At 54.4% G+C, this 20,591-nt stretch overlaps 1 protein-coding gene and 1 pseudogene across 1 annotated transcript in view; both read left to right on the top strand.

Annotated features, from left to right (window-relative positions):
• SLC45A4 (solute carrier family 45 member 4) overlaps nt 1–11,709 on the top strand; it is a 39,832-nt gene extending 28,123 nt beyond the window's left edge. Inside the window, exons 3-8 of the mRNA XM_004387365.2 lie at nt 1,496–1,684; nt 3,775–3,954; nt 4,639–5,681; nt 6,615–6,714; nt 6,858–7,069; nt 9,767–11,709. Coding sequence (XP_004387422.2) covers nt 1,496–1,684; nt 3,775–3,954; nt 4,639–5,681; nt 6,615–6,714; nt 6,858–7,069; nt 9,767–10,117 — 2,075 coding nt within the window. The 3' untranslated portion in view covers nt 10,118–11,709. The remainder of the gene's footprint in view (nt 1–1,495; nt 1,685–3,774; nt 3,955–4,638; nt 5,682–6,614; nt 6,715–6,857; nt 7,070–9,766) is intronic.
• A 2,799-nt stretch (nt 11,710–14,508) lies between these two features.
• On the top strand, nt 14,509–17,932 carry LOC101342956 (V-type proton ATPase subunit G 1 pseudogene; annotated as a pseudogene).
• The last annotated feature ends 2,659 nt before the right edge of the window (nt 17,933–20,591 follow it).

Raw genomic sequence — 20,591 nt, 5'->3', positions numbered from 1 at the left:
TGGGACCAGGAGGGGTGTCTGCCTCCGTCACCCAGCGCCTGCCCTGCTCCTTGGCTGGGACCAGGAGGGGTGTCTGCCTCCGTCACCCAGCGCCTACCCTGCTCCTTGGCTGGGACCAGGAGGAGAGTTTGCCCCACCCCCACCGCCCACCCCCATGCTTCCTGTCTCCAGCTCCCTGAAGACGTGAAGCCACCCTGACAGCCCACCTGCAGGCACAGAGGAACTCTGACCCAACCCCACTTGTCCCACAGCCACCTCTGCTCCTCTGCCCTGTTGCCTGGCCTTTAGTCCCCAGCCTGGTGGGGCTCCTGGCCCTTAGACCCTCACACCACGTCTGCCCCCTTTGATGACGATTTCTTCTCGCACAACTTCGTTTCCTTACGCATTTAACACTAGTGCGCATCTGCTCTCCCCCGGGTGCTGGTGTAGGGTGTCAGCCGGGTGAGCCCTGGTGCGCCTGAGCCCCACTATTCCTGAAGAGAATTTCCATTGGAGGGGTTCGTACAGGAAAGCGCGCATCTCGTTGACTTGTCCCCGAGTGAGCCCACCGTGGGGCTGCTCTCAGATCCCAAACAGGCACTCCCACACCCGAGGCTGCCTGCCCTGGCCTGAACGTGCTGTGAGCGGGACCACCCGGCACACCCTCTGCTGTGTGAGATGCGTCTGTGTCGCGCCCAGTGCTGCTGCTTCGTGCGGCGGTGTCTTCATTACGTCTCTGTCCCGTTGAGGGTGGGGAGATTTGAGTTTGATCATGGGGCAGCCTGTATGTCATGCAGCCCTACTCTGAATCTGGGGGACCACATCCAGCTGTGTGACCTGGCATGTGCCTGACCTCTCTTAGTCTCAGTGACCGTGTCTGTGAGGTGGGAACAATGACCCCCCACCTGAGGGTCAGCAAGGTCCGGGGTGAAGGTGAATGTGGGACACCCCTTGGCTTGAGCCGGACCCGCCGGTGCGTCCCGGTACCCTGCCATCACCTGTGCACGTGGGCTCTGGGCAAGGCCCGCTCCAGCTCGTGGACGTTCTGTTCACGGTTTGCCCCGGGTCCAGTGCCGACCGCTTGTGTACTTCACTCCCGGCTGTGATGGTGGGCCACAGCCTGGCGCTCTTCCTGTGTCCCTGGGCAGCCTTGTGCTCAGCTGAGGGCCTGCTGGACCTAAAGTTGCCGGGCCTGGCAGGTGAAAGAAAGTCTGCCCTGAGCAGGGTCCTCACGGGAGGGGTGTGTACACGCTTGTCTGCGTGTGGGTATGTCTGTGTAACTGGTGTGTCTGTGTGCCTGTATCTTTGTAACGGGGTGTCTGTATGTGTGTCTGTGTGTTTGCTTATCTGCGTGTGTCTGTAACTGACCTGTATCTGTACAGGTCTCCATGTGTAACAGGTGACTTGGGTTTGTGCACGTGTGCATGTGCGTGGATTTGCAGGTCTGTAACGTGTGTGTGTGTAACTGGCCTGTGTCTCTGTCTGCATGCATGTAACCGCCCGTGTGTCTGCCCAGGCCTTCCGGAGCAGTACTACAGCCTCACCTGGTTCCTGAGCCCCATCCTCGGCCTCATGTTCACCCCGCTCATCGGCTCGGCCAGCGACCGCTGCACCCTGAGCTGGGGCCGCCGGCGGCCTTTCATCCTGGCGCTCTGCGTCGGAGTCCTGTTCGGCGTCGCGCTTTTCCTCAACGGCTCGGCCATAGGTGAGTGTCCCCCCGCCGCACGTCCGCTGCGACTCGGCGAGGCCCGGCTGTCGCTAGCGGAACACGTGCGCCCTCACATCACCCAGACTGGCTCCTGGGAGCTGCCGGCTGCCCAGCCCCCGACTCAGGAAGGGCCAGGGTCGTCTGCCCTGCCTAGCAGGCTGCCGGTCGGCAGTGCCAAGCCAGCCCCGCGTGGGAGAGCCGCGGGAACCTGTTCACAGGGAAGAGCTTCCTGTTTGGCTCCGGCTGTTTCAGGCCTATCTGACACCACGTCCTGTTTCCAGCAATTTTCCAGAAATTATCTGTGCTCCCTTCCCCCCTTCGCAGGCGTGGTGTTATTGAAAACGTCCAGAGCCTGCTCTGATTCTTGGTTGGCTCACGTGCGTCTGTTGTGTTGTGCCTTCTCTGCTGTTTTAACTAAAGCAGCGGCACGTGGGAAAGTCACTTTTGCCGTGGGGGTGCCTGACAGAGCTGTGGAGCGTAAAGCCTGGTTTTCTGGCCACAGCTTGGGGGCCAGGAATGCGAGGCTGTTCAGGAGGGGAAGCCTCAGAAAGCCTCGTGGGCATAGCGGGAGCTGAGCTGCTCGGAGCCTTGGGGGCCCTGTGGAGGCGGGGCTGTGGCCTGGACTCGGGGCCTGGCCCCAGCACTCCATCTTCTGCGCCGACACCCCTCTCCCTGTGCTGTACCCCCTCTGCAGGGCGGCCTCTCCAGGAGGGCCACCTCCCAGTGCAGACGGCCAGCTTCTCTTGTGGGCACCTGCTGGGCACAGTGCCATTGACCCTCACAGCCGCTTCACCCCACGAGTAGCCATCACTGCCCCCGTTTGCACCGAAGAAAACAGAGGTTCAGAGAAGATGTGTCTTGTCAAGGCTGTGTCCTGGGGGTGGTCCCGCCCAATTAGGACTCCAGGGGCGCCAGCCGAGAGGGCAGCGGGGAGCACCCAGGTGGAGCCCCTCTTCTGGCCTGCCTCCTGCAGGAAGGTTCCCTGTGTTGTGACCGAAGGCCAGCTGGGGGCTTGGGGGCAGGGCTGGGCCCAATGTCTCTGCCTGCGGGCGCACCTGGTCGCGGTGTGGTAAACTAAGGCCCTAGGCAGCAACCTGATCCTGGTGTAGGCGGGCTCGTTCAGGCAGGTGAGGTGTGGTGTGTGCGTAGGTGTCGCTGTTGGCACTGAGACCCGCTGTACCTCCCGTGTGTGTAGCGGAGACTGCCTGCCGCCCTCTGCAGAGCTGAGGTTCTCTGGAGCCCGCAGAGTTCCGTAAGCACTGCCCAGAGCCGCTGTGGTATTCCTGGCGTTACTTCATTCCAGAGCCAGGGCCCCTCCAGCACTGCAGTCAGCCCTGGGTCTTAGGCAGGCACTTAGGTGTCATCTGTTCACACGCCAACAGGGGTGTTGGCCTTCGAGATGAATTCTTGTTTAAAGAAGAGCAAGCGCGTGCTGACCGCACAGCATTGTCCTGAGACAGGCTCAAGTGCAGCAACCTCGGTACTGCTCAGGCCCCCAGAGGTCACTGTGACAGCCGGTGGACAGGGCCGGGCTCTCAGCAGACCCCTGCTGAGACGGGACAGCCACCCCTGTGCTGACCCCTACTCACAGACCTAGGGGGCACGTGCAGACCCTAGGGGTGGGCACACAGCCCCCTCCTCACAGATGCAGGGGCATGTGCAGACCCTGGGGGCGGGCATGCAGCCCCCTCCTCATAGACCCAGTGGGCACTTGCAGACCCTGGGGGCGGGCACGCAGCCTCCCTTGTGCAGATGCACAGACTCTGTGCATCTTCTCTTCTAGCTGACGCCAAGTCCCCACCACAGCTGGGACAGGAAGGGCCATGTCCCCTCTCAGTTACAGGCTGGAAAGGGCCAGCTCTGTGAGGGTCCGTGAACATCTCATATAAGCGGGGGACGCGTAGCCCTGCAGACAGCAAAGCAGAACAAACCCAGATGCGCTTTCTCCCCATGCATCTAGGCCCCAGAGCAGAAGGCGACTTTGGCTGCGAGGGGAACGATTGTGTGTCCCCCTCCCCGGTCACCATTTGCTCTCAGGAGCCTGGGTGGACCAGGCTCTGAGACACACCTATCCTATGCCCCGCCAGGTCTGTCCCTCGGCGATGTCCCCGGCCGGCAGCCCATTGGCATTGTCCTGACGGTGCTGGGGGTGGTGGTCCTGGATTTCAGTGCTGACGCCACGGAGGGGCCCATCCGCGCCTACCTGCTGGATGTGGTGGACAGTGAGGAGCAGGACATGGCCCTCAACATCCATGCTTTCTCTGCTGGTAAGACACGCCTTCTGCACCAGCACACACCGGGGCCGGCCCCCTGCCCATGCTGAGACCCCCTGGCCCCGTTTGGTCGTTGGCACAAGTTAGGGGTTGTGAGCACAGCCTGACCTTGTGGCTTCTGTCAGAGTGGGTGTCTTGCATCGAGCCACGTGGGGCCACATCAGTCGCTGGCCAACCGAGGCCATTAGAAAGGATGTCAGAGCTGTAGCGTCTCGGAGCTAGGAGGTGACCTTGGGTGTCCCTTTCTATTGTTGGGCCCAGCAGGACCGAGTGTGGGACCTGGGACGGGGAGAGGCCAGGCTGGTTGGGGGTGGGGCATGTGGTCACCTCTGTACCCCCAGCTGCGGGCAGTCTTCCACGTCTGCCAGGAGGATGGCGCCTGTTGAGTGTAGGGATATCGTTGAGTGCAGACAGGAGGCACAGGGCGTCCTCAGGCTTCCAGTCCTCACACTGAGCCTCGTGTTAGTTTATCGAGCAGAAATCCTGGCAGAGAAGCCTTCCCACATGCTAACCTAACACGTGTGTCCTGATTGGTTGTGTAGCTATGACAGGAGTGGATACCACCCTCCTGCAGGTGGTCTCCGGGCCTTCCCAGCATGCTCCCTGCCCCGAGCCAGAGCCTGCCCCCCACAGGGTGTCTGCATCCTGCCCTCATCCCCCACTCTTCTGTCGCCACAGGCCTCGGGGGTGCCGTCGGCTATGTGCTGGGCGGCCTGGACTGGACCCAGACCTTCCTGGGCTCCTGGTTCCGGACGCAGAACCAAGTACTGTTCTTCTTTGCGGCCATCGTGTTCACCGTGTCGGTGGCCCTCCACCTCTTCAGCATCGAGGAGGAGCAGTACAGCCCCCAGCAGGAGCGCGGCGCTGACGAGACTGAAGCCCTGCCGCCCCGCGCCAGCACCTCGGATGGCAGTGGGCAGTACGGTGTGGCACTGTACCCAGACGAGGTGCAGTCGGAGCATGAGCTGCCCCTGGACTATCTGGATGTGGACATCGTGCGGAGCAAGAGTGACTCAGTGCTGCATGTGCCGGATGCGGCACTGGACGTGGAGCCCCCTGAGCTCTTCCTGCACGACATCGAACCCTCCATCTTCCACGATGCCTCCTACCCCAGCACGCCGCGCAGCACCAGCCAGGAGCTCACCAAGGCCCGGCTGCCCCGCCTGCCCACCTTCCTCAGGGACGGCGCCCAGGAGGACGCCATGCTGCTCAACCACCACGTGGATGAGGCCAAGGTCCCCAATGGCAGTGGCTCCCCACCGAGGGATGGCCTCAGTAGCTACCCCTGCCTTGACCTAAAGCCCTCGGCCGCATCGGGCTCCATGCGCCGCCGGCGGCACGTGTTCCGCCGGCAAGCCCCCAGCACCTTCTCCTACTATGGCAAGGTCGGCTCCCACCACTACCGGTTCCGGCGCGCCAATGCGGTGGTGCTTATCAAGTCCTCCCGCAGTATGAACGACCTATACGACCTGCAGAAGCGGCAGCGGCAGCGGGGCCGCCACCGCAACCAGAGCGGTGCCACCACGTCCAGCGGGGACACGGAGAGTGAGGAGGGCGAGGCTGAGACGACGGTGCGCCTGCTCTGGCTGTCCATGCTGAAGATGCCCCCGGAGCTGATGCGCCTCTGCCTCTGCCACCTGCTCACCTGGTTCTCTGTCATTGCTGAGGCAGTCTTCTATACCGACTTCATGGGCCAGGTCATCTTCGAAGGCGACCCTAAGGTGAGCGCGCCCGCCAGGCCTCACCACCACCACTGTGAGTGGAGAGGGGGCGCTTCCTGCCCCAGCCAGACTCTCTCAGGAGGACTGTAAGGGTGAGAGGAGGCTGGGGAGGAGCATGGAGCTTCCACACCTGCCACAAGCCTCGGGTCCACGCAGCATGGGGTGCTGCCCTGCAGGGCTGGGGGGCATGGAGGTAGCCACCTGCACAGGCCTGTGTTAGTGTGGTCAGGATATCACGCGAGCCTGGATGAGGCTCTGACCCTGGTCTGCGCTGAGCTGTCTTGAATGTTAAGGGCTTTCATGAGGTGAAGTCTGCAGTGAGATATGGCTTCAGTTACCTGTCATTAGGGCTAGACTCTCGCGAACCTTAGTGGCTTATGGCACTGATTGATTTCATCCATGGCTGAGCCAGGTGGGGTGTATCTTCCGCTCTCCAGCGTATCAGCAGGGCTCACACTGGGGCAGCATTTGTCCGGCTGGGTGGCCCGAGGCAGCCTCACTCATGTGCTCAGGCTCCTCACTTCCATGCGGCCTGGCGCCTCTCGGGGTCTGGTTTGAGCTGCTCTGCAGAGCGCCAGGCTCCCAGAGGGAAAAGCACAAGCTGTGAGTCCTCTTACAGCACAGCCTGAAAGAAAGCGCCACTTTTGCTGCATGCTCGTGGTCGTGCACAGCAAGACCTGGCCATCCCAGACTAGGGAGGGATGGAGTCCCCCTACAAAAGGCTGGGGGTCGGTGCAGAGGTCTCTAAAAAGGGTTTACCACAGATACGGACCTGGGCTGGTGGCTGATGGCCTTTGTCAGCATAGTTACCATCCCCTTTTAAGAACAACAGCTCACCTCCCTTCCACTGAAATAGAAAATGCCCTCCTGTGCCCAGAGGGTGCAGCACAGTGTCCCCACCCTCCTGAAATCCCACCTGTGTTTCTGGAACAGGCGCCCTCGAACTCAACGTCCTGGCAAGCCTACAATGACGGGGTAAAGATGGGCTGCTGGGGCCTGGTCATCTATGCTGCTACCGGTGCTATTTGCTCAGGTGAGTGTCCCTGGTTCAAGGGACAGCTGCGCCCGACAGAGTCTGGGCCTGGAGGTAGGATTCCTGGAGGAGTCGGCAGGTGGGGCGCTGCTGCGGGGGTGCGTGCCATTGTTACCGGCTCTCCCTGTGCCTACCCCCTGCAGCTCTGCTACAGAAGTACCTGGACAACTATGACCTGAGCATCAGGGTGATCTACGTGCTGGGGACGCTGGGCTTCTCTGTTGGCACGGCCGTGATGGCCATGTTCGCCAATGTCTACGTCGCCATGATCATGATCAGCACCATGGGTATCGTCTCCATGAGCATCTCCTACTGCCCCTACGCCCTCCTGGGCCAGTACCATGAGATCAAGCAGGTGGGCCGGGCGGGGTGGGGTGGGGCCAGTACCATGAGACCAAGCAGGTTGGTGGGGGGCAGGGTGGAGCTGGGCTGGTACCACAAGACCAAGTGAGGGGGAGTCAGGGCAGAGCTGGGCCAGTACCATAACACTAAGGTGGGGGACGCGGGGTGGAGCTGGGGCAGTACCATAACACCAAACAGGTTGGCGGGGGGGCAGCGGAGCTGGGCCAGGACCACGAGATCGAGCTGGTGTTGGAGCGGGGCAGGGCAGGGCTGACCTCAGGGCACTGGCCACCCAGGGTCCTTCCCGTGGCATCCCAGCCCACCCAGTAGCTGCCCGAGTCTTCTGGGTTGTGTTTGTGGAGGGGAGCAGGGGAGGGAGGGATGCGCTAGACCAGAGCTGTGCAGCAGAACAGAGTGCGCCCCGCGGGGCGCCCCGGTGCGCCTTTCCTAGTAAACACACTTAAAAGTGAAAAAGCAGGGGAAGGTAACTTTAATAGTAATTGGGCTTAATCCGGAATACCCCAAATATGACTATTTCTGCACATGGTCAGTATAGAAAACTACTGGTGTGTTACCCTGGGGCTGTCTCTGAACTCTGGGACGTCTGTTACACATGGGCGCCTCTCACTCAGACCAGCCCAGCCTCAGGCGTGCTGTAGCCGCAGGCAGGTATGGACCGTGGCTGTCAGACTGCCCTAGGGCCCCTCCTAGAGGGAAAGGAAGAAAACCTAAAAGCTTATGCCTCTTTTCTTCTTAAACTTAAACCGTGTTTAATTTTCTCATCTCTTGCACAGTTATCAAAGCAAAGCAGATTTACCCATTAGCTGCGTGCCAGATACAACAGTGATGAAAATCCAACAGCCTGGTTTAAAGTAAACTTGTTAATGACATGAATACAGAAAAGCACACAGATCTGAAGAAAGTAGCTTAGTGTAGAGCCCAGTGCAGACCCAGAACCTTCTAGAGCCCCCCACCCCCACCCCTCACTTCCCTAAAGGGGTCCTGTCTTCACTCCCAATCCCAGTGACCCGCTTTGCCTGGTCCTGTGGTTTCAGAGGATCTGACTTCTTTCACGTCATGTCTGCGATCTGTCCGCACACTGCCTCCTTCATGCTCGTGGCTGCTGTCTGCTGTGCTCCTGTCTGTGCTCCTGGGGGGCGGGGGGCTGCACAGATGCGCTTGCCTGGCACTGGGAGTGTGCCAGGGAGCCGCAGAAACGCGGGTCTCAGCTTTGGTGCCTGCTGCCAGCCCTCCGGAGCAGGTATGTCCCTCTGCACTGCTACCAGCAGCCTGCCGGATGTGAAGTAGTGCTTCCTTGTGGCTCCAGTGGGTTTCCCTGTTTGCTGATGCAGCTGCGAACCTTTGTCATCTGGTTACTGGTCGCTGGGGTATTTCCTTCTGCGAGGTACCTGTTTTAAGTACGCTGCCCATTTTTCTGGTGGGCTGTCTTTCTCTCGCTGATTTGTGCCAGTTCTTCATTCTGGAACCTGAGGTTCGTGTGTGTATCGTTGCCCGTATTTTCTCCCGCCCCGTGGTTTTCGTCTTCACCCCCTTCAAAAGGGTTTGGGTCCAGAGACCAAAGTTTCTCAGTGGTTACCAGGGGCAGGAGGGAGTGGGAAACGGGGGTTATTGCTTATGGAGCACTGAGTTTTGGTTTACGGTGATAGGAAAATCACGTTCGTTAAGGGTAGGGTTGCACAGCCGATTCTTGTCATTGCTGTCGATAAATTGTACGCTCGTAAAAAGTTGAATTGGTGATAGATGTATTTACAACATCAACGCATGCACAGAGTAGCCGCTGAGGCTGCTTACGTATAACCCAACACCTCATGGGATTTGGTTCCTTGGTTTGGAGGTTTAGGTGATGGTTTCATGGGACATCCCTGTTGACTGGCCTGATACCGTGTTTGGCGCTTCTGTTCTGCCTCCTAGTTTGCTGTGTTCGGCTGTCCTGGCAGTTAACTTATTTGAGGTTGTTGTTAGGTGTACATACACGTTTTGGGGGGTTTTACTTTTTATACATATTTTCTAAAATATCTTGTGTGTTTTCAGTGAAAGTTTACACAGCAGTTTAGGTTCCCGTTCAACAATTTCTATGTAAATTGGTCAGTGACATTGGTTAGGTTCTTCACAATGTACGAACATTCTCCGAATTTCTGTTCTGGTTGTTCCTTTTTTATATTCGTGGTGAATTGGTTCTTTTTAAAATATTTCTGGAGTACTGGCTCCTCTATTAAAGAAGACTGTGTTTAACAAACCCTGCATCTGACAGGAGCTTAGCCACACCGGTTTTCTTCTGGATCTTTTTTCAGAAACAAAAAGGGAGATGCACACTGTTCCCATTGGCCTGGCCCACTGTGTCACACATGGTCGCCGTAACACATGGTTACAGCGCTGCTCCAAACAGCCCCCTGCCACAAACCCGGCCCCAGCTGGAGCCTCTCAGGGCCTGGAGGGTCCTGCAGCCCTGGAGGCCGGCCCGGAGCCTGTTTCCCTTTTGGGTTGTTGAGGTTGCTCCCTCTCCCGGGAGCTAGAATTTTCCACCTCCCTTGCCCCCACGGCGCCGGGCAGGGGGTGGGAAGGAACTCAGGCAGGGGTGGTGGCTGGAAGCCCAGGGGGAGAGCTGTGTTTCCGGGACACACCTGTGCGTTGCGATGTTGCGTGGCTGTGTCCCCTGCCCGCCTCACACCCCCGTCGTCTTCTCTTGCAGTACGTCCACCACAGCCCCGGGAACTCCAGGCGCGGCTTCGGCATTGACTGTGCCATCCTCTCCTGCCAGGTCTACATCTCCCAGATCCTGGTAGCGTCAGCGCTGGGGAGCGTGGTGGATGCTGTGGGCACCGTCCGCGTCATCCCCATGGTGGCCTCCGTGGGCTCTTTCCTGGGCTTCCTGACGGCCACGTTCATGGTGATCTACCCCGACGTGTCCGAGGAGGCCAAGGAGGAGCAGAGGGGCCTGTCGGCCCAGCCGGCCAGCGATGGCACCGCGAAGCCCATGGTCCTGAAACTCTCGCGGAAAGAGGGCCCCCAGGGACCAGTGGAGACAGAGTCCGTGGTCTGAGCAGCACCCCATTCACACACATTCCATGCGGGCAGGCTGGCGGGCCGGGAGTGGGGAGACGGAGCAGGATGGACGCAGCCACCGAGGAGCCACCCGCACATGTGGGGAAGCACGGAGCTGTAGGGTAGGTTCTGGCCACTAGGCAGAAATCCCACACTATAAATACTTTTTCCACAATTAAAAAAAAAAATCATTTGAAGTATTTTTTAAATTGAAAAAGGCCTTTTAATTTCAACTTCTGTGTTCTGTCCTGCAGGTGTATTATCTGCGTGGTTTTAAATTACAAAGCAGATTTACAGCATAAACAGTGAGCACTGTAGGAAGGAAGACTTTGCGTTCCTTAGATGGCAATTGGAAACGTAGCCAACCTGCCTCCCTTCGCTGTGTCCTACCTGAGTACTTCAGGTTAACAGCCAGGCCGGCAGTGACTAAAACATTTCCGTCAGATTTTCCTCCACAGATGCCCACAGGTATTTAGACGTTCAGTCAGCTCTCGCCACGTTTTGTTGGTGCTGCAACCGTTAGAAAGTATTTTTCTTTGATTATTCTAGGAAAAACGTTTTTTTCCAAAGCTGTGGTTTTCTTAGAAGAACAGCATCTCTTCTTTTCTCCCACAGTCTGGCGAGTCGTGCACGGGCTGCCCTTACCCAGGCCGGGGGCGGTGGTGTCGGCCGCAAACCAGGGTCACGGGGGGGAGGCAGGGCCCCAGTGGATCTCGTGGGTGGAGAACGGCTGCCGGTGTGCGGGGAGAGGGCGTTTCCAACAAGCAGCTTTGCCCCTTCGTGCCTGCAAGTGTGTGAGCGTGTATGAGCGTGCGTGCGAACGTATGTGTGTAGGTATGTGTGTCTGTCCCGCCACCTGCCCAAGGTCATCTCCATGTGAGGCACCCTCCAAGGAGGCCAGCCAGGCACCGCCTCCAGCCTGTTTCTCGGAGCAGACAGCCCTGTCTGGGGAAGGAACGTGTTGACTCTAATTGCACTTTTAGCCCTTTTAAGACCGTTTGAGGGGAAATCATGAGAGCAGAGCTCCTGGCACAGCACTGCCCTTGAATGTCACGCCGCAAAGGCCTACCTCGGGGTGGGGGCAGCCGGCCTGCTGCAGGGGGCTTGGGCTCGGCCCCAGAGAGCAGGCGAGTGCAGAGGGCCTCTCCCTGGCAGTCGGGGGGCGCACTGGAGCCCTTCTGGACTCTCCCGATGTCTGCGGCTGCCCACCCGCTCACCACTGCTGGGATCGGGGCTGCCGTGAGCTCCCGGGGGCGCCCCTCACCTGGCGGCCCCTTTCGCAATATTTCTGGTCTCATCACGGAGCAGACCTGGACCTCGTGGGAGCACCGTCATCGCCTGCTGCTGCTACGTGGAAGGAACTGTTTTCAAACCACAATCTCTGAGCAGTGGACGCCGTCAGCTGAGGCGGTCAGTCTAGGCTCCCGGGTTCAGGAGCGGAGGAGGCCGCCTGCACATCCCAGCGAGTCCGTGAAGACTGCCCTCACACTTCCGCTGCCTCAACTCGGTGTTTTTTAAATAAGAACTTTAAAGTGCATGGGAATCATGCTGCAATATGATCGTTCTAAAGCAAATATATATTTCAAGATGAAACGAAGCTGTTTTTAAATAAATTACTTGAATTTTCTGTGTATTTAAAAGGACTGTGTCTAATGTACCAAGCCCATCTGGCCCTGCCGCAGCTGTTGGCTAGGGGGTGGTTTGCAGCTCGCGTTCGCTTGCGTCCAAGTAGCTGTTGGGGTCTGGTGCCTTCCCCTGGGGCTTCATGGGGCCGGCCTCCAGGCAGAGGGGAGCTGTGTGTCTGAGCTGGGGCTCAGGTGGCACTGGGACATCCCCATCGGCTAGACCCGACACCCTAACAGACTGCTTGGTGCTCTTTGCTGGCCTCAGGGTGGTGGAGCCTGCTCTCTGAGCCGTGTGGTAGCTGGGCTTGTCCTGCCCTCGGAAGCCCCCATCCCCATGCCCCAGAACTGAGGTAGAGGCGGAGTAGAGGGGGTGGGGCGGAACCCCGGCATCTTCCCCGCTTGCTTGTCAAAAGCCAGCTAGGCGCCAGTGTCCTGTGGTCCTGGATGCTGGGGCCCGATGGGTGTGTGTGTGTGGGGGTGGGTGTGTGCGTGCCCGTAGGAGGCCCCAGGCCTGGCTTGTGACTTGATTTTAGGGAAAAAGGGGCTGGGCCTCTCCCCATATGGTGGGGCCGCCATCTGCATAGTGAGTTAACCCTTGAGGTTCTGGCCCTGAACCGGAACGTGATCTGAAAAGGATCACCCAACAGAAGACGGGTGTTTCCTGCAGGCCTTGCTGAGGTCTGTGCTGGGGGTGGGGGGGGTGCTGCACGTGGTAGGTTTATGAAGCCTTGAGCCCTGTCGAGTGTTCACAACCAAAGCCTGCCGGGCTGTGTCAGCCCCGTCGGTTTGCGGACCAGGAGGGCGATGTGTCTCGGTTTGCGTCAGAAAGGATGGGTGTCAGTTCTAACCTAATGACCTGGAGCCCCCACCCCTCCCACCACGGGGTGACTTCATGACAGCACCGACGTGAGCCAGCCGTGTCCCCGCTTGTGTCTTCAGGAGCGGAAGGGGTGCTGGGCGCTACACTGCACAGCTGTGTGGCGCGCCCTCGGAACGCGTGTGTGTGGACGCGTGCGCGCCTGAGCTCACACTGTCCCTCGGAGATACAGAGGGCAGCCGTGGGAACGCTGGGCGTGTCCCCACGAGTCAGGCTGTGCTCTGGTGACTTGGGATGCGGTGCTCAGTGAGGGGACCTGTGGGCCCACCGGCTGGCCGGGCACCGTTGACCGGCACTGCTTGGGGCTGTGCAGTTGGGGGCCGTGACGGCTGGGAGTGGAGGAGGCAGGCGGGGCAGGGCTTTAGCTGGCCGGGAGCAGAGCGGGCAGGCCAGGCAGGGCTTTAGCTGGCCGGGAGCAGAGCAGGCAGGCCGGGCAGGGCTTTAGCTGGCCGGGAGCAGAGCGGGCAGGCTGGGCAGGGCTTTAGCTGGCCGGGAGCAGAGCGGGCAGGCTGGGCAGGGCTTTAGCTGGCCGGGAGCAGAGCCGGCAGGCTGGGCAGGGCTTTAGCTGGCTGAGTGCCGTGTTGTATAAATAGACCAACTACTAAAATAGGGCAGCATCTGTCTGCTTTGCGTTTTTTCCTTTGTAAAGGTCAACCCAGTACAGGACCTTCTAGAGAGATGTGCCACTGCAGAGCCCCTGCTGTGCAGGGGTGTCGGCCAATGGGAGGAGCAGAGGAGGGTGCGGTGGTGGGCAGGTTATCCACCTCTGTTGGCAAAGTGGCACCGTGATGGTCAAGTGCAGCTGAGAGCTGGTGGCAGGAAATTCATCCCAGTTTTCAGGTGTAGGGCAGGGTCGCAGCCGGGGCAGGACACACCCCTGGGGGGCCGGACCTTGGCACTGGGAGGGGGTGCAGGGCAGCTGGCTCTCCTCACTTGGTCAGTGGCTTCAGACAGACCACCAGAATCCCCGAGGGGGCCTTTGTGAGGGGCTGCAGGGGGCAGGAGCCAGCAGGGCCTCCCCTCCAGCACCAGGGGTACACAGGCCTGGTGACCCGTGCTGTGCGTGTGACATGTTCAAACATATTCTGACACTGAGCGTCCTCTCTGTATTGACGGGTGATGCAGCAGCCAGAGACAGCAGAAAACAGCCAACCGCGGGAAGGGCACCCAGGTGTCCTTATGCGTCGGCCTGTCTTTAGCCACCCAAACTGTGAGTGTGCAGGTTGTCACCCTTGCAGATGGGTGCTTCTGCAGCGTCCCAGAAGTATTTAGTTCCATTGTGAACTGGCCACAGGACAACTTTTTTATCAACTTAGTAAGTTGGAGCACTGTAATAGCTCTTGCTGATTTTAGCAACGATATAAATGTGTGTTAAACACATAATGTTAAGTTTTATGAGGAGCAAGAGATTATAAAGAAGAGTAACGTTGCATATGACTTCATTTTTTATGAGGTGAACAGAAGTGGCCTCGCGTCTGTTTCCACGCAGAGCCCTGGGTTTGCTTTTCTTTCTCCAATGACTGTTGCACGCCATGCTGGTTCCATTCAGTTTCTGTAACCTGATTTCCCATGGACAGACGCCCTGGGCTCAGACCCACGCCCCTGCAGCGTGTTACCTGTTATTCTGCATTGAACCTTAATAAACATCTCCCCATGAGATGACCGTATGGCGCGTCTGTGTCACTTCCTCGCAGCGCCCCCTGGAGCCTGGGTGGGGGAGGCAGGACCCACCCCAGCTGTGAACAGACAGGAGTTGGGTTAAGTTTCCCAAAACCTGTGAGCCCTCTCCTGAGCCCCTAGCCTCTCCAGGGCCGTTCCGCCTGTCTAGGGGTGGCGTAGCGGACAGAGAGGGTCTCAGGCCAAGCCAGCTGGGGTGAACCACCTAGCATGCTGTCTACACCCAGGAACCCCTTCCAGGCCCAGATCCAGAGACTGGAGTACTGGGTCACCTGTGGCTCCGAGCTGCAGGTCTGGCAGCCCTTCCCTTTGAAGGTCAGTCCTGTGGGGTGGAGAGAGTGCAGGGGCGGAAGACTCTCCATCAGACGCGTCAGGCCTGAGGCTTGGGTAGGGTGGAGGGCGCAGCACCAGACCTGGGCATTCATGCGCTGTGACTGCCTGGCGTCCTGGCCCCCGGGGGGAGGGTGATGGAGACCTGGCCGGTCCTGGTCCAGTGCACGAGGAGACCCAGGCTTGCCAGGGGCAGGGGACCTGGATACCCCAAAATTTCCCATCCAGAGGAGGGCACTGCCCACCAGGCAGTGTCACCACAATCACTGAGACATCACCCCCAGGACGAGATGTCACCCCTGGGATGGGGCCACAGTCAGGGCTGGGGAGCTGCCACCCACATGGCACAGCCACACACCTGACTGGAGACGGGTGTCAGCTCACCGCCCGGGGCTGCAGCTTCACCTGGCGCAGGTGCCCGGCCTGGGGGAGCTTGGCTGCCGGGGACGGACCTCGGCCTGCACCCGGCCCAGCCTCCCTCCTAGGACGCGCTGTGCAGCCACAGGCAAGGAATGGTGGGGAGCATCCGGGAGCCCTGATCCCGCCCCCGCTTGCACAGCTGTCAGAGCTTTTCTCCACGCATACGAATGTTAAACCTTTTTTATTTATTTTTTACCAGGAGGTTGCACCACGCGGTATAGTTTTGCACTCTACGTGTTTTCGTTCTTGTTGAGCAAAACATCTTGATCACTTCCCTTAGTACACACGGGTGTGCTGCACTCTGTTAATGGCTTCCTAGCATTCCAGGGTAAGACAGGTTAGGCTGGGTTTGGGGTCGGGGTGTAGAACACCCAATTGTCATGCACCACGCATGATGTATCCTGGAGAGTGGATTTTTTAAATTCCCCATTCCCCCCTCACCCCAGCCCCTGGTAACCACTAGTCTTTTATATCTTTTCATCTGCCTTTTCTAGATATTTCATGTAAGTGGGATCATAAAGATACTTGTGCTTTATGCCCAACTTATTCACTCAGCATAACGTTTTCAAAGTTCATCTGCGTTTGCAGCATATATCATGACTTCATCTCTCTGTGGCCAGAGAACATCGCATTGTCTGTATGTGCCACGTCGCGTTTATCTGTTCATCTGCTGGACGCGGGGCCGGTTTCCACCGTTTGGCAATTGTGAACGGGGCTGCAGTGAACGTTGGTGTACAAGTATCTGTTGGCGTCCCTGTTGGATATATGCCTAGGAGTGGAATTGCTGGGTAACTCTGTTTAACTTTTAGGAGCGGCTGAACTGTCTTCCACAGCAGCCACACCATTTTGAATTCTCACCAGCAATGCAGGAGAGTTCCCATTTCTCAGAATCCTCACCAACACTTTTAAGTGTCCGTTTTTCTGATAATAGCCATCCTAGTGGGCGTGAGGATCATGTGGTTCTTTTCCTTTATTCTGTTAGTGTGGTGTATTGCACTGATTTTCTTAGGTTGAACCACCCTTGCATTCCTGGGATAGATCCCACTTGGTCAGGATGTATACCCTCTGTATATGCTGTTGGGTTCCATTTGTGTTTTACTAATTGTGATAAATTTGCATACCCTCTATAACTAATGCCCCATCTGTATAGAACATTTCCTTTACTCCAGAACGTTCTGTCTTGATTCCTTTCTGTTCAATCCCCACCCCCACACAGGCAGCCACTGTTACAATTTCTATTACCATAGGTTAGTTTTGTCTGTTGTGAACTTCATGTAAATGGAGACAAACATACAGTTTTAACCTTTTGTGTCTGGCTACTTTGGCTCAGTGTATGCTTTTGAGAGTCATACATGTACCAGTAGTTGGCTTCCCTTTTATTGCTGCGTAGTGTTCCGCTCTGAGGGTGCACTTACAAGAATATAGTGTCTTCTAACATTTTAATGTCGATAATAGTTATAGTGATATTCCCTCTTTCATTCCTGATATTGATAATTTTTGTTGTCTTTTCCTTGATCAAGTCTTGCCATAGTTTATTATTTTAAAGAACTAACTTTTGGCTTTGTTGATTCTGTTTTCCATTTCGTTAATTTTTTGCTCTTAATCCTTATTATTTCTTTATTTTGGGCTAAATATGCTTTTCTTTTTTTCTCTTATGATGGAAACTTAGATCATTGATTTAAACTTTCTTGTTCTAATGGAGGCATTTAAAAGCTATAAATTTTCCTCTAAGCACTGCTTTAGCTGCATCCCAGAAGTTGTGATGTATTGTGTTTTCATTATCATCTAGTTAAAAACATTTTCTGCTGCCGTGGCCAGTCAGCACAAGGCATCCAGCAGCTGCTGCAAGCGGAGAAGCATGCCGCCGAGAAGGCGTCCGAGGCCCCGCAAGTGAGAGAAGCAGAGGCTGAAGCAGGGCCAAAGCAGCAGCTCAGGCTGAAATTGAACCCTACCGCCTGCAGAGGGAGATAGAGTTCAAGGCCAAGGAGGCTGCGGCTCTGGGATCCCATGGCAGTTGCAGCCCCGAAGTGGGGAAGGGGACCCAGGATAAGATGACTGTCCTCCAGACCTACTGCCGGCAGGACCGGGATGAAGTCCTGGATAACCTCTTGGCCTTTGTCTGTGACATTCGGCCAGAAATCCATGAAAACTACCACATAAATGGATAAGGAAGAAGGAAATGCCTGTTGCATGGACTGGCATTTTAGAGGGTCTCTCACATGGAATAAGAAGCTTTAGCAAAGCTAGAGTTATGTTCTTGTAAAAAGGCAATAAATTATTTCTGTGTGTTATATAGTAGTTTACTTTTTGGACAGTAGCAAACCCAGACTTTGTACAGACTTAGAGCTTATCCAAAGATTTCATCTTTTTTACCTCACATTTCTTATAAATTTAATGGGTATCCACTGGGTTTTCCCATGCTTTTTAGCTGAAGCAACATATATAGCAATAGGACTTTTCTTTCTTAGATATGTAGTGCAAAAAAACAATTCTTTGAAGAAAGAAATGGGTTAAATATTTTATTTCCCTAAAGCTTTCTTGAAGGTCAGGGGCTTTATCAATGAAAAAAGTAGTCAATAGCTATTTTGTAGCTTGTGTAAACAGCAGCCAGCCTTAAAATAACCCTTTCTGTTTAAGGGTTAGAACAATGAATGCTAGTCTAGTTGTTTGGGCTGTTTTTAGCTTCTCTTGATAGACATTTACTAGATAATAGAATTCAGGAACTTGCTACTTGTCGTTACTTAATGTACTGGTAATCACTTTAAAGATTCTTTGGAATGCAAAAAAAAATTTTTTTTCTAACTTCCCTTGTAATTTAGAAGTATATTGTTTGATTTACAACAATTTTTTTTTCTTTTTTAATTGTATTGTGCTTCAGGTGAAAGTTTACAGCTCAAGTTAATTTCTCATTCAGAAATTTATATACGTATTGTTTTGTGACATTGGTTGCAATCCCCACAATGTGACAGCATGTTCCCCCTTTCCACCTCGGGTTCCCTGTGTCCATTCATCCAGTTCCTGTCCCTTCCTGCTTCTCGTCTTGCTTTTGGACAGGAGTTGCCCATTTGGTCTCGTATATTTGATTAAACTAAGAAGCACATTTCTCAAGTGCGTCTTTTTTCCCCATTGCCATTGCGTCGATTCCGACTCATAGTGACCCTGTAGGACAGGGTAGAACTGCACCATAGGGTTTCCAAGGAGCGGCTGGTAGATTCAAAGTGCCAACCTTTTGGTTAGCAGCCATAGCTCTCAACCACTGTGCCACCAGGACTCCTTTTGTCTGAAAAGTGGGCTTTGAGAATGGTTTCATTTCTGAGTTAGCAGAGTGTCTGGTGGCCACAGTCTTGGGGGTTCTTCCAGTCTGTCAGACCAGTAAGTCTGGTCTTTTTTTCATGAATTTGAATTCTGTTCTACATTTTTCTCGTGTTCTGTCTGGGGCTGCCTGTTGTGATCCCTGTCAGAGCTGTCATTGGTGGTAGCCGGGCACCATCTAGTTCTTCTGGTCTCAGGCTGGTGGAGCCCGTGGTTCATGTGGTCCTTTAGTCCTTTGGGCTAATATTTTCCTTGTGTCTTTGGTGTTCTTCATTCTCCTTTGCTCCAGACAGAATGGGACCCAATAGATGTATCTTCGATGGCTGCTTGCAAGCTTTTAAGACCCCAGACATTACTCACCAAAGTGGAATGTAGAACATTTTCTTTATGAACTGTGTTATGCCAATTGACCTAGATGTCCCCCGAGACTATGGTCCCGAGACCCCAGCCTTAGTAACCGAGTCCCTCAGGTGTTTGGATGTGTCGAGAATAAACTTCTATGCCTTTGCTTTGGTCAAGTTGGGCTGACTTCCCCTATATTGTATGCTATCTTTCCCTTCACTGAAGTTGACACTTTTCTACTATCTAGTTAGTGATTTCCTCCCCCCACCCTCATAACTATCAAAGAATTTTTTTTTTTCTCTGTGTAAACCTTTTCTTGAGTTCTTATAATTGTGGTCTCATACAGTATTCGTCCTTTTGGAAGTGACTTATTTCACTCAGCATAATGCCCTCCAGGTTCATCCATGTTGCGAGATGTTTCGTGGATTCATTATTGTTCTTTATCATTGCATAGTATTCCATTGTGTGTATGTACCATAATTTGTTTATCCATTCATCTGTTGATGGGCATTTAAGTTTCCGTGATTTTGCTATTGTGAATAGTGCTGCAGTGAACATGGGTGGGCATATGTCTATTTGTGTGATGGCTCTTATTTCTCTAGGTTATATTCCTAGGAGTGGGATTGCTGGATCATATGGTATTTCTATTTCTAGCTTTTTAAGGAAGCACCATATCATTTTCCAAAGTGGTTGTACCATTTTACACTCCCACCAGCAGTGCATAAGAGTTCCAATCTCCCTGCAACCTCTCCAACATTTCTGTGTTTTTCTGATTAGTGACAGTAGTGTCGGGGTGAGATCGTACCTCATCGTAGTTTTGATTTGAATTTTTCTAATGGCTGATGATCGCGAGCATTTCCTCATGTGTCTGTTAGCTGCCTGAATGTTGTCTTTGAATTCTCTATTCATATCCTTTGCTCATTTTTTAATTGGATTATTTGTCTTTTTGTTACTTAAGTGTTGAAGTATTTTGTAGATTTTAGAGATTAGACCCTTGTCAGATATGTCGTAGCCAAAATTTTTTCTCTAGGCTGTAGGTTCTCTTTTTTACTCTTTTGGTGAGGTCTTTTGATGAGCTAAGTGTTTGATTTTTAGGGGCTCCTAGTTATCTAGTTTATCTTCTGGTGTTTGTGCATTGTTAGAGATGGTTTGTATACTATTTATGCCATGTATTAGGGCTCCTAGCATTGTCCCTGTTTTTTCTTCCATGATCTTTATCGTTTTAGATTTTATATTTAGGTCTTTGATCCATTTTGAGTTAGTTTTTGTGAATGGTGTGAGGTATGGATCTTGTTTCATTTTTTACAGATGGACATCCAGTTATGCCAGCACCATTTGTTAAAGGGACTGTCTTTTCCCCACTTAAGGGACTCTGGCCCTTTGTCAAATATCACCTGCTGCTAGATGGATGGATTTACATCTGGGTTCTCAATTCTGTTCCATTGGTCTGTGTGTCTGTTGTTGTACCAGTTCCAGGCTGTTTAACTACCATAGCTGTATAATAGGTTCTAAAATCAGGTAGTGTGAGGCCTCCCACTTTGTTCTTCTTCAGTAAGGCTTTACGTTGGTTGATAGTGTGGTTGAATCTTCTATCTCCTTGCAAAATGTTGTTTACTGGTTCTGTCACTTACGGACAGTGTGTTAAAATCTCCAACTATAATTGTGGTTTTGCCTATTTTCCCCTATAGTTCTGCCATGTTTGCTTTATGTATTTTTGAATCTGTATTATTAAGTGTATATATATTTAGGATTAGTATGCCTTCTTGATGAATTGATTTTGTTGTCCCTATTTATTTTTTATAACATACCTTGAAGTCAGATATTAATATAGCCATAGCAGCTTTTTTACGCTATTTGCATGTTACATCTTTCTATCCTTTTACTCTTAC

This window comes from Trichechus manatus, unplaced genomic scaffold, assembly GCF_000243295.1.
Source record: "Trichechus manatus latirostris isolate Lorelei unplaced genomic scaffold, TriManLat1.0 scaffold00185, whole genome shotgun sequence".
NCBI lineage: Eukaryota > Metazoa > Chordata > Mammalia > Sirenia > Trichechidae > Trichechus > Trichechus manatus.
Note: the sequence above shows the minus strand (reverse complement) of the source record. Positions and strands in the feature narration are given on the sequence as shown.